This window comes from Rhinolophus ferrumequinum, chromosome 11 (genome assembly GCF_004115265.2).
Source record: "Rhinolophus ferrumequinum isolate MPI-CBG mRhiFer1 chromosome 11, mRhiFer1_v1.p, whole genome shotgun sequence".
NCBI lineage: Eukaryota > Metazoa > Chordata > Mammalia > Chiroptera > Rhinolophidae > Rhinolophus > Rhinolophus ferrumequinum.
Genome location: NC_046294.1, coordinates 49,769,735 through 49,787,554, shown reverse-complemented (window position 1 = coordinate 49,787,554; position 17,820 = coordinate 49,769,735). Strand labels below are relative to the sequence as shown.

General features: G+C 40.4%; 1 protein-coding gene across 1 annotated transcript; it reads right to left on the bottom strand.

The window, feature by feature from the left end:
• Nucleotides 1–1,341: 1,341 nt before the first annotated feature.
• SPCS2 (signal peptidase complex subunit 2) lies at nt 1,342–17,786 on the bottom strand. Its single transcript, XM_033120651.1, has 5 exons — nt 17,657–17,786; nt 10,644–10,727; nt 9,908–10,068; nt 7,569–7,703; nt 1,342–2,214 (listed from the first exon to the last, which is right to left on the bottom strand). Exons 1-5 carry the CDS (start codon nt 17,768–17,770, stop codon nt 2,028–2,030), a joined length of 681 nt encoding a protein of 226 aa, XP_032976542.1. The 5' UTR covers nt 17,771–17,786; the 3' UTR covers nt 1,342–2,027.
• Between the last annotated feature and the right edge of the window lie 34 nt (nt 17,787–17,820).

Below are 17,820 nucleotides of genomic sequence, written 5' to 3'. Positions count from 1 at the left end.
GGATAGTGAAAAGCTAGAAACAAACAACAAACATATCAACAGGGAAAGAGTTCAATTAAAAACGTTTCTACTACGGAATGTAACGCAGTTCTTAAAAATGACTTTGACCTATGTATACTGACAGGGAAAGCACTCCCAAATATTAAGTTAAACAAACTATAGAACATTATTTCAACATAATTCAATTTTTGTTTAAAAAAATGAAGATGCATGTTTATGTCCAGAAAAAGATACACCTGGTGTGGAAGAACTCCAAGGAGTCGCCGTGGAGAGGGTCACTCCCTGTGTACACCACGGCCTTGGGACCTGTGTCTAACAGTAAGTCCTTCATTGTAAAACTACGATTATCCAATTACACCCCTTCAAAAGCTTCAAGTAGCTGACAGAACAGGGTTATCATCTAAAAGAGGAGAGGGACTAGAAGCTCAGAGAATTACAGGTAACCCCCATATAACACGGCACTTCTATAAGTTTGAGAATTAGAGAAATCACCAAACAACACGGAGCGTAATAAGAGTTTTTAAGAGCAAAAACTATCTCGTCAAAATTAGGAAATCCCTGAACAACACGGAACGTGATAAGAGCTTTTAAGAGCAAAACATATCTCATTTGAAATTTTTCATTCGAGCGTGGACGTCGTCAGATTTGACTGCAGAACTTTAAACCTAACAACCGTGTTATACGGGGGTTACCTGTACATGACTTACCCAAGGTGGACAGGAATAACGAGTATCGAATCCAAGGCTTCAACTCCCATCCAGTGATGTCCCATAATCTCCCACTGTGTGGCGCTAGATAGGGCAACATTCCCAAGTCAGGAAAACGGGATAAGCGTGCTTTTTTATAAACTGAACCTGGTTTTAGGTACCAGGTTTAGCTGGAATTGTACTTCTGCCAGGGCAATATTCCCATGGGTCACAGGATCTAGGCAGGTGCCCCGTTCTTCTCTGACCACAGTGGGAAAATACTGGGAGAGATGCTGCCCACAGCTTTGGAGCCAGACTACCCAGGTTTCAATCTGTTCTAGCGCTAGCGTGTGACAAATTATTCAACTTTTGTGCCTCTGCTCTCAAGCTACAACATGGGGATAACAGGAGTCCTGTTTTTTAAGATTGTTTTGAGCATTAGTGAGCTAATACATGGAAAGTACTTGGAACACTACCTGACACAAAGCACGGAGTGTCACTGTTGTCACTGGAAAGCTAGCAGTTCCTTCCCTACAGGTTCTCAGGGGCCTGTGATCAGTAAAACAGCCTATAAACGAAAGGAACTTGCAGCAGAGTAAGACTGTTAACTTGGTGCTCTGCTCCTTCCATCAAAACTACCGACCAAAAACTCCACTTTTTCACAGCTTCTTTCCTTTTATTGAAAAAAATTTTAGAAAATGGCAGTTAATAAAGGACACAAGCAAATCAACATGGATATACTAGTGAAAAACATAGACAATATAAAACTAAAAATGTCATTGGCGCTTCTTTAATTGATTAAGAGCACAAAATGTAACAGGCAGGTCTGTTTTAAACAAATTAAAAAGCTGTGTTTCCCCCCCCCTCCAATTCTCTCCAAGTCAGATATATACACACACAAAAATGGTGTGTAAAGATGTACACAAGAAGTTGTATCCTGAATCAAAGGAAGCAGAGGTTGAAACAGGAATTAACACAATAAAGTCAGCAACAGAGCAGCAATCTCAAAACCTGAGTTTTCAAATGCTGCCTGGCACAAAGCTATCCTGCTACATATGAAGGAGAAAGACTGGACGGCTTTTAGCAAAAATGCTTTTCCAGAAAAGCAAATAAAAACAGTGCAATCAGCAGACCAAGGAGGCTACAGCTAGATTATCAGAGCTAAAATTTCTCACATCTGAGCTAGAAAATCCTATTTATACAGAATGGACTACAATTTCAGGACAAAACAGGGATATTTTTAACATTTCTTACTTTATCCATTTTAAGTTCTCTGCTTCTTTCAATCTCACCCCGTAATTTCACATGATCCTGTAGAAAGATGGCTACTTTTAGAATTGGCTATTTTATTTTTCGTTCTGTGGCGAGACTGTCATGGAGCCTGGATATTTCAGGCTCATATGCATCCATGACCAGTGTTCCGCTGTGGTCAAAAAACTTAGCAATGGACTTGGTGAACTCAGCTTCCCGCTGCTGCTTTGTTCTCCCACTGATGAAGGTCAGCTTCAGAGTGTACTTGTCATCGAACCTAAGCAGAGATAATAAATCAAAAACCAAACACAGAGATTCAACCAGTAACAACAGACACCAGGGCTGAGATGCCTACACACAGATTTATCCTTCCAAAAAAACAAAAACCAAAAAAAAGAGGGGCTCCTAACCGCCTTCAAGATACAAGTTCTAATATGTAGGTGTTGCCGTGTCTTCCCAGATTTAATTACTGTGCAGCCCCTTTACCTTATTATGGACTGTTAAGCCATATGGACCATCTTCTTTCACCTCTGGATGTCACACTTGTTATGCTAGCAGCGTCTTCCTAGCAGACGCTCATCTCCAATCTCAACTGACTAACTCCCATTGTCAGTCCTATACTTGGACATGAACATGTCTGGGAAAGTCATCCTAAACACGCCCGAACTGGGTTGGAGTTGGTTTCCCCTCTGTCTTCCACAGCACCATCAATCAATAGCCAAATAATAAGTGCCTGTCACATGCCAGGTCTAACGACAGGATTGATGCTGTCCGTGAAATTACCTGTTCAAGGGATGTTTGTTTATGCGTTCTTCACTGGGCTCAGGGATTCTTGAGGGCAAGGATTTTCTCGTTTTCTATTCTTAGCTTGGCACTTTGTAGGCAATCAAATTTTTATGACTAAATGAAGAACTCTATAGTTTTCACAGCTGTTTCCCAATTCCAGGTTGCTCAGTCCTTATACCCTATAACCAACCTAGCTCCAAGGTTCTACCTGACTCCAGGCCAGGGATGTTTTTTACTTCATGAACTCCAGAGATTCTATAGCCGCATCTTACTTTACTACTTCCACCCATTCAAGAGGGTTTATAACATCAACCTCAGGCAGGCTAACATTTCTCCCACAATCCCCACCTGTTTCTGCCTCCATTTAATTAGGGCATATTCAGTGGATTCTCAAGCTGGTAGTTCCTCCAGAGCAGGGGTGTCCAAACTGCGGCCTGCGGGCCAACTGGGGCCCATGATCCATTGTTAACTGGCCCGCAGCAAATTCCAAAAATATATGTAGTTTACTTAAATAAACCAGGTGAGGCAATACGTACTTCACCTCGAGTGAGTGGCCCGGCTGTTTGTGTATTTTACCGCATATGGCCCTTGGTGAAAAACGTTGAAAAAAGTTTGGACACCCCTGGTCTAGAGAAAGCAGTTGTTTGAGCCTATTTCTGCACATTGAGAAAACTACCACCTACTTTTCAGGATCGCTGTCATGGTTAAAACAGTGCCTATCATTAACCAGTGCGGAAAAAAAATCATAGCTCAATAAACTGTCATGTAGACAGTTACTCCCAATTGGGAGAGCTAGGATGAAAGTCCTTGAACTATTTTCAATACTTCAAAATTTGTTCTCAAACTCTCACCAACCGCAGCTGAGATCTCAAAAACCATTGGACTTTCGGACAGTTCCACCGGCAGTTCCATGGCTTTGATGGCAGGACATGATCTGATGAGTTGGGATCTAATGATGCATTTTAGAAATAGTTACTCACTAATTCAATAAATATTTTATTCAGCCCCAACTATGCATGTCCGGTAGTTTTAGGCACTGAGGATATGGAGTAGTGAACACAATAGACAAATCCCTGCCTTTTGGGACTTCTTGTGTGTGTAAGGAAACCAACAATCAAATAAAAAACATATGTTTTTTAAATATGATAGGCAGAAAACACTTCACTAAGCCGATATCTGAGCAGAGTTCTACAGAAGGTGAGAGAACAAGCTATCTGGAGAAAAAATATTCTAGGCAGAGGAAATAGCAAATGCAAAGATCCTGAGGCCAGAACCTGGCATGTGTGAAGAACAGAAATGAGGCTAATGAAAACATAACGGAGTGGGAGAGGCTAAGAGCTGCAGGAGATGAGGGGTGTGTTGGCATATGTGTGTGGGGTGCAGAGAATAGAAAGGCACGGATTTCTAAGCTATACTTAAGATTTTAGTTTTTTTCTCTGAGTGAGGGTTTTGAGCAGAGGACTGAGCTGATCTGCCTTAAGTTTTAAAAGAATCACTCTGCCTACTGTACGGGCAATAGACTATGGGCAGGGAGAGCAGCGGCAGAGGTCCATTAGGACATTATCACAGGAACCTAACAGAGAGGATGGTAGCAGTGGAGATGGTAAGAGGTCAGACTGAATATATTTACAAAGTAGAGCTGACAGATTTGCTGGCAGACTGTTGGAAGAACTGAGAGAGAGGAGTCACTTCCAGAGGTCTGGTCTGAGAAATTAAAAGGATGGCCATTTATTGAGACAGGAAAAACTGGAGGAAAAGCAGGTTTAAATGAGGGACAGCAGAGTTAGGTTTTGGATGTGTTAATTTTGAGGTGTTCCTTAAGATCCAATGTCAAATAGAAAGCCGGGATATACCTGGAGTTCAGAGTAGAGGTCTAGGTTGAAAATACAGATTTAGAGATCTTCTTCATATAGATGCTTGAAAGTCTAGATAAGATTACACCTAGTGAGCGAATATAGATAGAGAAGAGGTGCTAGGAACAAGCACAGGTGGCGTTTCAAAGTTAGAGAAAGGGGATAACGAAGAATCACAAAGAAGACTAAAGAACAGACATTAGGGGAGATGAAAATTAGAAGAGTGTGGTATCCTAGTAACCTAGTTAAAAAAAGAGAAGTGTAACAAGGAGCGAGTGATCCACTCTCAGCCAAATGCTGCTGACGGGTCAAGTATAATGAGGAAAGAGAAGTGAAGACAAGAGCAGATCCAAGAGATAACAGGAACAGAAGGAACGGGAAGCAGAGAAATGGGAAGACTGTGAGCAGAATAGGGGAAAATGATATTGGTTTTCAGCTGGGAGAAATTACAGCATGTCTGTATGGCAGAAAGAATAATCTATCAGAAAGGGAAACAGCAAGCAAATGAGAAAAGATAAGAATCTCATAGACAAATGGAGAGGCAGCTGTACACAGGAACTGAGAAAGAAGCCAGAACAGGATGAGCACTCGAGGTAAGGATGCGAGAGGGCTGATTGCTTCTATCTTTTCAGCAACAAAAGGAGCTGAAAGCAAAGGTAGGGGAAGAGAGGAGAAGATATGAAAGATTCTCTAGAACAGTGAGAGAGTAACTGGACTACAGAAATGCCATGGAATCGAAGCTGGGTAAGGAGGAAGTAAGGGGAAGAGGGACAGTGAAAAGGTGGTGACTTATGGAAGCCAACGGGGGCTGAAGAACCGTTAGGAAAAGAGAACTAGAAGGAGGTAAACAAGAGAAATAGGAAGTGATGGTCAGAGAGTGAAATTATTGAAGGTAATTAGTCATCAGTAATAACAAGGACTAGGGTCTGTCCAGGAAAATGTGTTCAAGACATGGTAGAAAACGAGATACAGGTAATCAGAAACGAGAAAGTAAAACTGAGAGCCCAGAGTACTGGAATAATCAGCTACTTGGATACTGCATCGCCAAGACTTCTACACACAACTGTTAGAGAGCATGCCAATGAACCAGGAGCTTTCTTCAAGGAAAGAGAAGTGGGTCTATATTTAAAGGCCATCAGAAGGAACAGAGGTGGTGTATTTCCTCGCCACAGGCACCAACGATGTGGCAGTTGGTAAAAAGCAGCAGGGAATATGGAAAAGTCGAAACCCTCACACACTGCTAATGGGCTTGTAAAATCATGCAGCTGTGTGGGGAACCAGTCTGGCAGTTCCTCAAGCAATTTAACAACAATTACCATACGACCCAGTAATTCCTCTCCTAGGTATAGCCTGAGAATTGAAAACATGTCCACACAAAAACTTGGACACAAATGTTTTCAGCAACATTATTCATAATAGTCAAAAGGTGGGAGCAACTCAAATGTCCATCAACTAATGAGTGAATCAGCAAAATGTGGTACGTGCGTGCAGTGGAACATTATTCAGCATAAAAAGGAATGAAATACTGATACATGTTACAGTGGATAACCTTGAAAACGTTATACTAAGTGAAAGAAGCCTGTCACAAAAGATAACATAGTATATGATTCCATTCATAAGAAATATCCAGAACAGGGAATCTAGAGACAGAAAGATTACTGGTTACTTAATGTTGTGGGGGATGGAGGGGTACGGAGATGGCAGCGAAAGGGTACAGGCTTTCTTTCTGAGGTGATGAAAATGTTCTCAAGTTCACTGTGGTGATGGTTGTAAATATCTGCAAATACACCAGAAACCATTGAAACGTACATTTTAAATGGGTAAACTGTATGACATGTGAATTATATTTCAATAAAGCTTGTTTTAAAAATACATGTCAGAATGAGAAGAATGAAAGCAAGACTGCTGTAAGGGTCCAGAATTCTGCAAATCTGCTTCAGGGGCCTGGCACGGGGTGTGGACTTAGGACGGCTGAGGCCCTGCCAGGAGGAGGCGAGAACTCAGCTGCAGCATCAGAATGAAGGTCTGCCCCTCCTCACAAGCGCCTCCCCAAGGTGGTAATGAGAAGCTTTTTGGCGTTGATGCTCTACCTACGTTCATACATGTGAATAACTGTACTTAGAGTGTGAGAGCCTACTATGCGCGTACGCTAGGACCTATGCCGTGTGTTTTCAGGATTGTGACTAAGAGCATGGATGCCGGGCTCAGACGTGGGCTGGAATTCACTTTGGAGCTGTTGTGACCCTGGAATAATTAACTAAACCCTGTGGGCCTGTGTCCTCATCTATCAAATGAGTTGTTCGAAGGTTTATGTGAGATGATGCCCTCGGCACAAGCCCCACCACACACGCAATAGAAATTTGCTGGTATTATGATTAGTGCATCTTCCCAGCAACTCTACAAGTCATTTTTGACCCTGCTAAAGCTCCAATAGCTTGCATGATGCACCAAAAGTCACACGGCTGGAAAGAAATGAGCTGGAATTTGAACCCTGTTCTGTATACCCAGCAAGGCCTCAGGTGTCAGCCAGTGGGCTGATCAGAAACACACTGAACTGTGCTTCTCTGAGTTGCCTGGTACGTTGCTTCAGAGATTCCTGATGGCACAGAGTACAGTCAGGATCACAGAAGAAATAGAAGCTAAGGGGGTTCTTCAACAATAACTGGCTTCACACCTTCGGCCTTTCTAGTTCTGCACTCTCATGGACTCAGCTGATTAGCCACAAGGAAAAAGAGAATCATTCTTCATTCTTCCACCAAAGTGTAATACTCTGCCCCAGAGTTTCTCCTCAGGGCACAGCTGTGATAATGCAATCTCTCAGAACTGCAATGCTGGGAAAAAACTTTCTAGATCCTTCATACCTCTCTTCATTTTACACAACTAGCACTAAGATCTGCATGGTGTGAGCACGTAACAGTCTGTCATCGATAACGACCCGACACCCACGGAGAATCCAATGCCGGGACTTCAGAATCTGTGAGGACACTCGTACCTTTTGAGACTGGAGGACAGTTGCCAAATGTCATCAGGATCCATCCCTGTAGGATCTTTCCTGTGGGCCACGAGAAAGATGCTCTTCTCCTTGTATGAGGTATAAATGGTCAGGATCCCCATCATCACAAAATACGTTCAAATCAAGTTAAGGAGGAAACAAACGAACACACACAAAAGAGAAATAACACTAACTGACAAGCGAGGGCTGCAAAAATTACTGAAGAAGGGTTTTGTCTTGCTGCAAAAACACTAAAAATTTAGCTATTTCATTTTCAACCTTATGTTTATGTACCAAGAGAAGCAAGGCTCTCTATGGTTAGTTCTCCAAAGAACACCTCAAAAGGAAAGAAAGGAAAAAGGGAAAGGGCATAAACCAGCTCTCATCTTTTCTGTTCATGGATAACATGTATAAGATCCTGTTACCTTCCATGTCAAGACTTGTGCTTATTTCTCTATAAAATACAAAACTAATCACAGTGGACTTAACCATGCTCAACCAATTTTAAGGGTCATTAGAAGAATGACTTCAAATTAGTTTACTATAAGAACAATTACTTCCTATACACCTGTAGGCTTATTATTATGTTCAGTTTTTGACATATTAACTACCATATTTGAGAACCTACTATGTGCAAGAAACGGGCACAAAAGCTTTGTGTACATCGTGCAATTTAAATTTTATGAAAGTGAGAAGCAGGAAAGTATAGTGCAAAGTGTATGGATTTTGGAGTGAGGCAGTCCTAGATTTGAATCTTGGCTTTTAACCAATGTAGCCTTGACAAATTACTTCCTTCCCCAAGGCTTAATGGTCACCTCTAAAATGGGGATAATACTGACTCTTTAGAATTGTCATGAAATTTAGAGATGACATATATATATATATTTTTAAAGTGTCTAGCACACAGAAGACATAATAGTAGTCATTACTAACATATGTAAAACTGGCATGCTTATAAAAATGGCAAGATCTTCTTTTGTTTTAAACAAATATAACCGAACAAATGAAATTCCATCGAGGTAGTTCTCTTTGGAGGCCATATTTTGTACTACTGTTGCTCTCATTCTTCAAATCTCTCTGGAACTCCTTTGGGAACTGTCTTATTCTTTGGAACTGCCTTAATAGTGAAAAATTTCATATTTGGATGATTTATAGATGCCACGCCTGGGGACTATGATTTGGGACCAGTTTGGATGATACCATTCTTGATCAGGACCTGCTTTATTAAATGGCTTGCTAACTGCCTTTGAAGAAAAATCCCCAAAGTGGAGTTTTTAGAAATATTTCAGGTAGTGGTAACATTGTCAAGAAAAGTCAACTGCCCACCAAAGATTTGTTTTAAACAGCTAGTACAGTAATGGCACATAGCAGACTCTCAGAACACTACGTGGCTATTAAGAATGAGGTAGACATGTATAATCCAATATGGAAAGACATCCAACATCTCTAAGTTAAAAAGAAAGAAAAGTGCAGTATGTACAGATTCACTTGGAGGGGGAAGGAGTGGGAACCTCAAGAAAACTGTTACTATGAACATGCACGAGTGTTACTTTTGTGATAATAGTAACTATATAATACAAGTCCTATGTAGTCAGCTTTTTGAGAAATAATCAAGCTGGGTAGGTAACAAACACAATTCTACATTTATCATAAAAAGGATATGGGAAAGAAAAACATTTCAGAGCCAATGATATACCAAACACATTATAGAAGATCTCATTTAATCTTTATAATTCTGCGTATTACCCATATTTATAAATGAGCAACATTCAAACAGTCTCAAAAAAGTTAAGTTATTAGCACAAGATCACAAAACAGCTTGGATTTCAAACCCAGGTTCTCTAGCTCCAGAAGAGGTTCTTACTTCCACTGTTAAAACACAAGCTACACCTATACCTCATGCTCAGTAACTCCCAGCCCGCTCCTCAGCTTCAAGGAAACCCGACGCAGATCTGAACCTCCCAAATCTGATCCTTTCCTAACTTCCTGGAGGAATGTGGCTTGAAGCAACTCGGCCTAGTGGGAGAAGCGCTACACTAGAAATAGGAAAAGCTGGGTTGTCACTATTACTGTGTGTTTTGCTCTCAGGTGAGCACACCTGGATTATAATAAACTCTACATTAATAACTAAATAGAATTGAAGATAAAATAACCATATTAAATCTAAAACATTAATGATCATCACTACATAAATTTACAGATACTCATAGCTGATAGTGTTAAATTCTAACATTAGCAGGCCCCAAGATCAAAGTTTGTTTTTTGTAGGGAGCCAGGAGGGTATCAGTAGAGATTTTAACAGTCACTAGAAAACAAACCTGAGCATAAAGAAAGGATATGATATGACGCACAAAGCCAAAACAGGCTTGGACTCTGGAAAGGGGTGCATATAATCCCAAATCAAAGCCACTATGGCAAAGAAACAGGAGATGGTGCAGATGGTGAGGCGACCGTCAATTAGACCAAAATTCTCCACGTACTTGTACTTTTCCAGAAGTACCTAGTGAGAAGAACAAGGAATCAAGGTAACAGTAATGCTTACTTCCTGAACCTGCTTTTATTCTTCATTTCCATGATAAAAGCTATGTATTACAAATTACCAAGTACATAGTTCTCTCCAATCAGAATTTTACCACTATAAGCAAAAGAAGACTCGGCTGTTTACAATGGATCCCGGAAAAAGTTCATGAACTTCTTATAAATTTTTAAAACTCCTCAATCTTTTCCTTAGAATGAAGCTAAAATTTTCTTTTCCCCTTTGAAATGGAGAGATGGCCAATTACGGATGCATGTCTCACATTACCTCAGCCTGCTTGGCTCTAGGCTAATTCACCCCAAACCAAAGACTACCCGCTTTCTGGGGTGCAAACGTTAGAGAACTTGAGAAGTGTGAGGTAGCTAACATTTATATTTTAACACATGTTCCCCTACAGACACTGGAAGGATGTTAGAAACTGCTTTCTGGTTCAATTCCTAACACTGAGAACTAGAGTATTTCTATGTCACAGAAGAAAACAACCCTTCAGGTGGGCATCAGGTGTACACATGCTAACAGACAGCCACCTCCAAAAGTACCTTTTTGGCAGAATCATCCAAAGAATTTTTCACAGCTGATCCATCCCATTTGTCAATTTTTACAGGCTTGTCATCAATCTTCCACTGTAAAACCAACAGAAGAGCTGCGCATCAAGAGACATGGCATCTTACTGAGAGGAAAATGAACTACTTCCGTAAGAGCGTCCTTAAGTGTAGGTGACATTTACCTTCTGATGTTGGGCAGCTAAAAGACAAAACACTTGAAAATGAAGGTGAAGGAGACGAGGGTCACTTGAATCAGGTGAGGCTCATATGATGTCGCCAGTCTCCACGCTAAGAAATCAGAATCTACAAGCCCCAAACGAAACCACTACGTGGGCTACAGAGACCAGTGCGAACACATATCCCATCCCCGTTCTATCCAAACGTGAGTATAGAAAGAGCTCCCCTTGGTCACCCTTTCATTCTGTGACCACAAAACTCAAGAAAATATACATCCAGGGACTTTCAGACAGTAACAAAATGAAATTCTCATTTAATACATCTTTGTCAGCTAACAACTTTTATGTTTTACCAGCATGTCTTAACTACAGGTGAACAGCAAAATCCAGTGTAGTCTACTGGAAAGAACTTTTTGAATTAAAAACCAAGTTCTATCACCAGTGAGTTATATGACTTTGGGCAAACCCTGCTTCAATTTCTTTCATCTATAGAGGCTGAGAAAGGTTACCAAATCCTGTGCTGCTGACACGCAAGTGATTCTCACACACTATCGGGAGAAGTTCAGAATGGTACAATACCTATAGCAAACAATTTAGCACCTTGGATTCAACTTCCCACTTCAGGGGACTTTTCCATATCTGCATACACATGGCATAATACACAAGGCTACTCACTGCAGCAGCATTTGTAATAGTAGTATTATTTATATATGTACATATGTATGATATTTAATAGATAGCTAAACGGAGATGGCAAGTAGGCAGTTAGACATATAAGTCTGGGGCTCAGCGGAGGTACAGGTTAGAAATATAAATATGGAAGTCATCAGCTTATAGATGGTATTTAAGCCATGACACTGGGTATCTCTTTGGGATGAGTGTAGATAGAGGAGGGGTCCAGAGGCTTGCCAATATTTATAGGTCAGGAAGAAGACAAAAAAACAACCATAAAGAGAGACCAGTGAAGGAGGAAGAAAACTAGAGATGAGTAGTGTTCCAGAAGCCACATAAAGAAAATATTTCAAGAAAGAAGTTATCAATGAGTCAAATACTACTGAAATTGACCTAATAATTACTATTGACCGAATTGACCAAAAATCTACTATTGAGATTTGACAAGAAGAGGTCACAACAGAGAAATGGTGCAGGCAACAGCTAAAAAAGGGACCTGGGCAGATGGAGGTTATTAACTTCTGTGATATCAGTGCTACATAACAATGAATAAGTAGTTAATAGTAATAATCATATGAAGCTTCAAAGATTACTCCATACACACTGTAAAGATTAAAGAGTTTAAACTGAACTATAATTCACATACCATAAAACTCACCATTTTAAAATGTACAAATTCAGTATTTTTTAAATTATACTCACAAGGCTGTGCAACTATCACCACTATCTAATTCCAGAATTACTTTCATCATCCCAAAAAGAAACCACATACCCACAAGCAGTGACTCCCCTCCCCACCACCCTCCAGCCTTAGCAACTACTAACCTACTTTCTGTCCGCATAGATTTGCCTATTCTGGACATTTCATATACTAAATGGTATCATACAATATGCGGCCTTTTGTAACTGACTTCTCTCACTTAGCATGTTTTCAAGGTTCATTCCTTTTTATGGCCAAATATTCCATCGCATGGATATACCCACATTTTGTTGATCTACACATCTGGCAATGGATACTGGGCTTGCTTCCGCCTTTTAGCTATTGTGAATAATGTTGCTATGATCATTTGCATACAAGTTTTTGTGTGACATACATTTTCAATTCTCATAGGTTTATATTTAAAGTGGAATATGCTGAGTCATATTGTAACTCTATGTTTAACCTTCTGAGGAACTGATAAACTGATTTCCAAAGTGGCTGCATCGCTTTACATTTCCACCAGCAGTATATGAGGGTTCCAGTTTCTCACACCCTCACCAACACTGGTTATTTTTTATTACAGCCATGCTAGAGGGTATTAAGTGGTATCTCGTTGTGGTTTTGATTTGCATTTCTCTAATGACTAATGATGTTGAGTTTTTGTTTCATGTGACTATTGGCCATCTACATGTCCTCTATGGATAAATGTCTATTCACATCCTTTATTCTTTTTAAAATTGGACAGTCTTTTTATTATCAAGCTATAAGATTTTTTTAATAGTCTAGATACTAGACCCTTATTAGATGTATGATTTGCAAATATTGTCTCTCATTCTGTAGGTTGTCTTTAAACTTTGATAATGTCCTTTGACACAAAAAAGTTTTATATTTTGATAAAGAAATGAGTTTTGAAATGCTATTCAAAGTTTAGCTTGCAAAACAATGTTAAAAAGCCAGCACCTTGTTTCTTTAAACATACATTCTCTTTCTCTCTCCAGTAATGCCACAGAACTGTTCACTCTCTTTGTCAGAGCGGGGTCAGGAAACAGGCATATCACCCACAAGTCGGGCAAGCTAAGATACCATCGCTGAGAGTAAAAAAGGACACAAGACCTATCTATGGACACATTGTTGGTGGGTGACAAAGCCAAGGCTTAAGCCTAAATTTTCCAATCTCAAAACAGATGTTCTTTCCATTACTACATTAGTTAGCATATGGCCTGCTCCAGAAGGAGAGGCAACGTACTAAGTAAGGTAAAAGACCTGGGTTAAAAACTGGGGAAATCAGATTCCGGAACTGTTACTAACTCACTGTGCAGTCTTGGGCAAGTTACTTCATCTTCCCCTCTCCAACTGTGTCCGTGTCTATAGAATGAGGCTGGAACGGATAAGCTTCAAGGTCTCATTACAAACATTTTAGAAAAACCACTATTGATTAAGCAGATTAATTAAAAAAAACAAAAACAAAAACAAAAAAAAACTTAAAATGTCAGAACCAGAGGTATTTAAAAAGTCATCTAGGACAATAATTCTCAACTCACAAGTAATTGTTAAAATGTAGAAGGACTAAATAGCCCTGTGCGAAAACATGCAGATGTCCAGGCTCTACCTCCAGAGAATCTGATTCAGGTCTGTGATGAGGTCCAGAAATCTGTATTTTTTTAATTAGAACCCCAAGGGAGTATGATGTAGACAGTCTCCATATCATGTTATGAAAAATATTTATCTAAGGAAGTTGAAGCCCAGAATATATAGCTAGTTAGCAGGAGCTATATGTATTTTGTTGAGTACTTACTATGTGCCAGACACCACCTTTTAAGGTAGTTACTATGTAGTATCCCCACTTTACTGAGAGGAAACTGAGAGACATAGAAATGTATTAACTTGCCCAAGAACATTACACCTGGTAAGTGGCAGAGACAGGATGCAAAGGCAGACAGAGGGCCTGGCTCCAGAGCCTGTGTTCTCAACTACTAAGATATAAAAGCTGGACTTCAAAATTAAACTGACAATCCAGCAGAGATAGAAATCCAGCTATGAGGTTAAGAGGGTCTGGATATAGCTTCTAGAAAGCATGGTTTAATATCACATTTTAATAGCCAAAACAATTTTAACAGCCAAAACAAATCCGGCCAGGAGACAGAGATCCAGGTACAAGGTTAAAAGGATTTGGGTACAGCTTCTGGAAAGCATGGTTTAATACCATATATCAATTTTAATAGCAAAAATAAATTAAGCAATCAATGTTTCTTTACAGCCTGCTATGTAGAACAAAGTGCTTTGATGTATTTTGGGCAAAATAACTTAATGCAATGATCTGAGTTACTCTGTGATGGAGGCTGGAAGATTATATTTGCATACCTATTTTTAAGATCAGGAAAATAGAATTGCTTTGTTCTTAAAGTCAGTTTCACAGAAGCAGAAATTCACATCTGCTTGGGGAAAGCTGTAAGCACATTTGCATCTCTTTATTACATTTCTTTACACCAAGTGAAACTGCAGCTGCAGGAAATAAAATAAAAACCCTCCAAAAAAATCAAGACAAATCAAATTAAAGAGATTGTAAGGTAACAGTCTCTTATTCCCACACAGCAAAAGCTTTTCTATTCATTCAGATCCTGTTCCATTGAGAATAACAGTTTTTTCCCATGTTCTCAGTTTTCAATTAGAGAAGTCATCGCTAAAGCTACTTCTGAAGACTGAGGTGGCAGATCTGAAGTTTTTTCCTCTACTAAATTCAATACTGCAAGTACTTATTATGTATTGATTACTACAGAGAACTGTAAGAACCTCTCATGGGAAACTGGACAAATACAAATTGGTATAACAATGTAAGACGGCATGTCAGTAAGGGACAGCTTAATTCCCATGTGCCACAAATGTTAGAGAATTCAAAAGGGGAACACTGCAATGTAAGGCAGAAATGAAGTTTTCCAAGAAAATACATAAACAGCTCTTGATTTATTTTCTATTTCACTTCTTGGTTAATTCTTCCAAGTGCTCCTTTATGGGGCCTTGCACCTATTTTTGCTATTCAAGTTGGAAGTTCTCATCATTTCATTCTATTGTTACAGCTCTTTACAACCAACATTTACCAATACTACCATGTTTCCCCCAAAATAAGACCAGGTCTTATAATAAGTTTTGCTCCAAAAGACGCATTAGGGCTTATGTTCAGGGGATGTCATCCTGAAAAATCATGCTAGGGCTTATTTTCCGGTTAAGTCTTATTTTCGGGGAAACACGGTATACAATTTAATATTTACAAAAAGCCTGTATATATGGGCATCCACATTGTTTACTTATGGAAATTTAAGGTCAATAATACCAAGTAACTTATCCAAGGCCATGAAGCTTTTAACATGCTGCACTAGAACTCAAACTTGTCTTTCTTTTTATATATAAACCCTAGACACTGGTTTAAAACCCTAGACACTGGTATAAAACCTTATTAAAGGCTTTTAATTTCTACCTCTCCAAACTATCAGAATAATTTTCTTAAAGCCACGTTAGTCTCAAAAACGTTTGACAGTTTCCTACTCCTACTTCAAGCAATCCATGCCCTCCTCAATTTTGTCACCACAGGTCTCGTAGAGAACCATCCAGTCAACTCACTACCTGAGAAACATCATGCACCTTCTGTGTACCTTTGCTCAAGTATATTCTTAACTTGTGTATGCCTTCCCTCTCTCTCTACCCCCAAATAAGGTCCCAGCTCCTCTCAGCCATGAGGTCATCCCCTGGGACCCTCACCCTGTTATCCTTTTGCCTCTCTCAATTGAACTTCTGTAAATAAAAGTACACAATTCAAATACACCAAATACTTTTATGTTTAATATTTAGGGTACCCCATGTCCTATACTCACCAACACTGAGTACTTTCTGACAGTAGGAGTCTTGATTTATTCCTCTGCCATTCACACATTTATATTCGACACTATAGGTTACAGAGATCGTTCATGTGTATCATCTCATTTAATTCTCCCCCAAACCCTAACATTTCAGATGAAGAAAGGGAAGCTCAGTGAGGTTAATTAAGTCTTCATACAGTTTGAAAGTAGCAGAGCTACTTCAGAGCCCAAATCTTATGATCCCCAAATCCAGGTTCTTTCAATAATACAATGATGCCATATACTTTTCAGTAATAACTACCTTAGCAATATGCCTATGCTTAATGTATGCTGGTGATGATCAAATAGAGGGAAGAACAAAAGAAGTCAATGGGATAGGAGGAGCACAGGCTGTGGGGTGATCACCCAGCAGGAAGGCAGGATTTGTGTATGAAAATGGCCATCCATTCCCAATACTCTCACATGGCTTGGAGCAATTTGCCATGCCAACCTACAGAACACGTTCCCATCTCTTATGAAGTTAAGAGAGTGACAACCATGTAATTCAAAACCAGTGACACCCAAAAAAGAGATGCAAAAAGATCTGGATCTGAACCCCACAATATGATCATGTACTCATTTCTTAGGCACCTACCATGTGTTAGGAACATGGACACCTGAAACCTGGTCTGAAAGCTGTTTTCAATTAAAGTAAAAAATCCTGTTTACTACATTCAAGACCCCATGCTTAACATTTCTCATCAAACTGGCTCAGGTACCTTAGGGTACATCAAGGCTAAATCCCTCATTTCAGAAATGAGGAGACAGACAGGGAGAACAGCATATTTCAAGGTCACACAGCTAAGGAGACGCAGAACCAGTACTAGAACCCAGATCTTCATGCAATTGTTTCTTCCAAGATGCTATGCAAGGGACAAGAAGGGCCAACCCAGGAGCAGTTTTTCTTTCTCTTTTCTTTTTCTTTCAAGCCCTTACTGCTAGGACCACAGCTTTAAAAAAGCGGCAAACTCATGAATCCGAATGCACTTGAAGGCAGAAAAGGGGGAGAAAATAAGGGGGGAGGGTGAAGATGGTGAGAGGAAACAAAGATACAAATAAGTTCAGTGTTCGGGGTAAAACGCCTAGAAACTTCAATAAGCAAAAGGCCAAAGAGGAGTTTGCAATCTTGTAGCGACACGCAAGGGTGGTGGTCGTGGTGGGGAGTTTAGGGACTACTGACTTCGAATAGTTGCTTTCATTCCTTCGGGTTTCAGTATTCCCCATCGGTTAAATGAGCACATTCAACAGTAGCCCCCACCACCACCGAGGAAAAAGCGACAGACACGTTGAAATGTGGGGATAATCAAGTTATCCTAAGCAGCTGTGATAGCCAGCATGAAGGACCAGCAACACTTCCGAGAAGGAAAGAAGACCTAAACAGGAAAGAACCCCGGTTTGAGTTGTGGAGATAGCGGGCTACAAGAGCCGGTAAAGTTCGCTTTACCGTGAACCAAACCGGGGACTCCCCCGGGAAGCCGCAGAAGAAAAGAGGGGCGGGGATGGAAAGAGGGTCTTGTCGCCTCCCGGGCCTCCCAAGGTCTCGACTGTTCCCAGGGACCGGCTCCTTACCTTATCCAACAAGCCGCTGCGGCCACTGCCTGTCCCGCAGCTGGGGCCACCGCCAGCCCCACTACTGCCTCCGCCACCACCAGTTCTCCCGCCCTGTGCCGCCGCCGCCGCCATCTTGTCTGCCTCTGCGTCTCCCTCCCACTCCTACTTGTCCGAAGCCGATT

Coding starts and splice junctions, on each gene's coding strand:
- SPCS2 (XM_033120651.1), bottom strand. CDS start 17,770: ATGGCGGCGGCGGCGGCACAGGGCGGGAGAACTGGTGGTGGCGGAGGC. Junction 10,069..10,643: donor TGGATGATTCTGCCAAAAAG/GTACTTTTGGAG, acceptor TCTTCTCACTAG/GTACTTCTGGAAAAGTACAA. Junction 7,704..9,907: donor TTGGCTTTGTGCGTCATATC/ATATCCTTTCTT, acceptor CTTGATTTGAAC/GTATTTTGTGATGATGGGGA.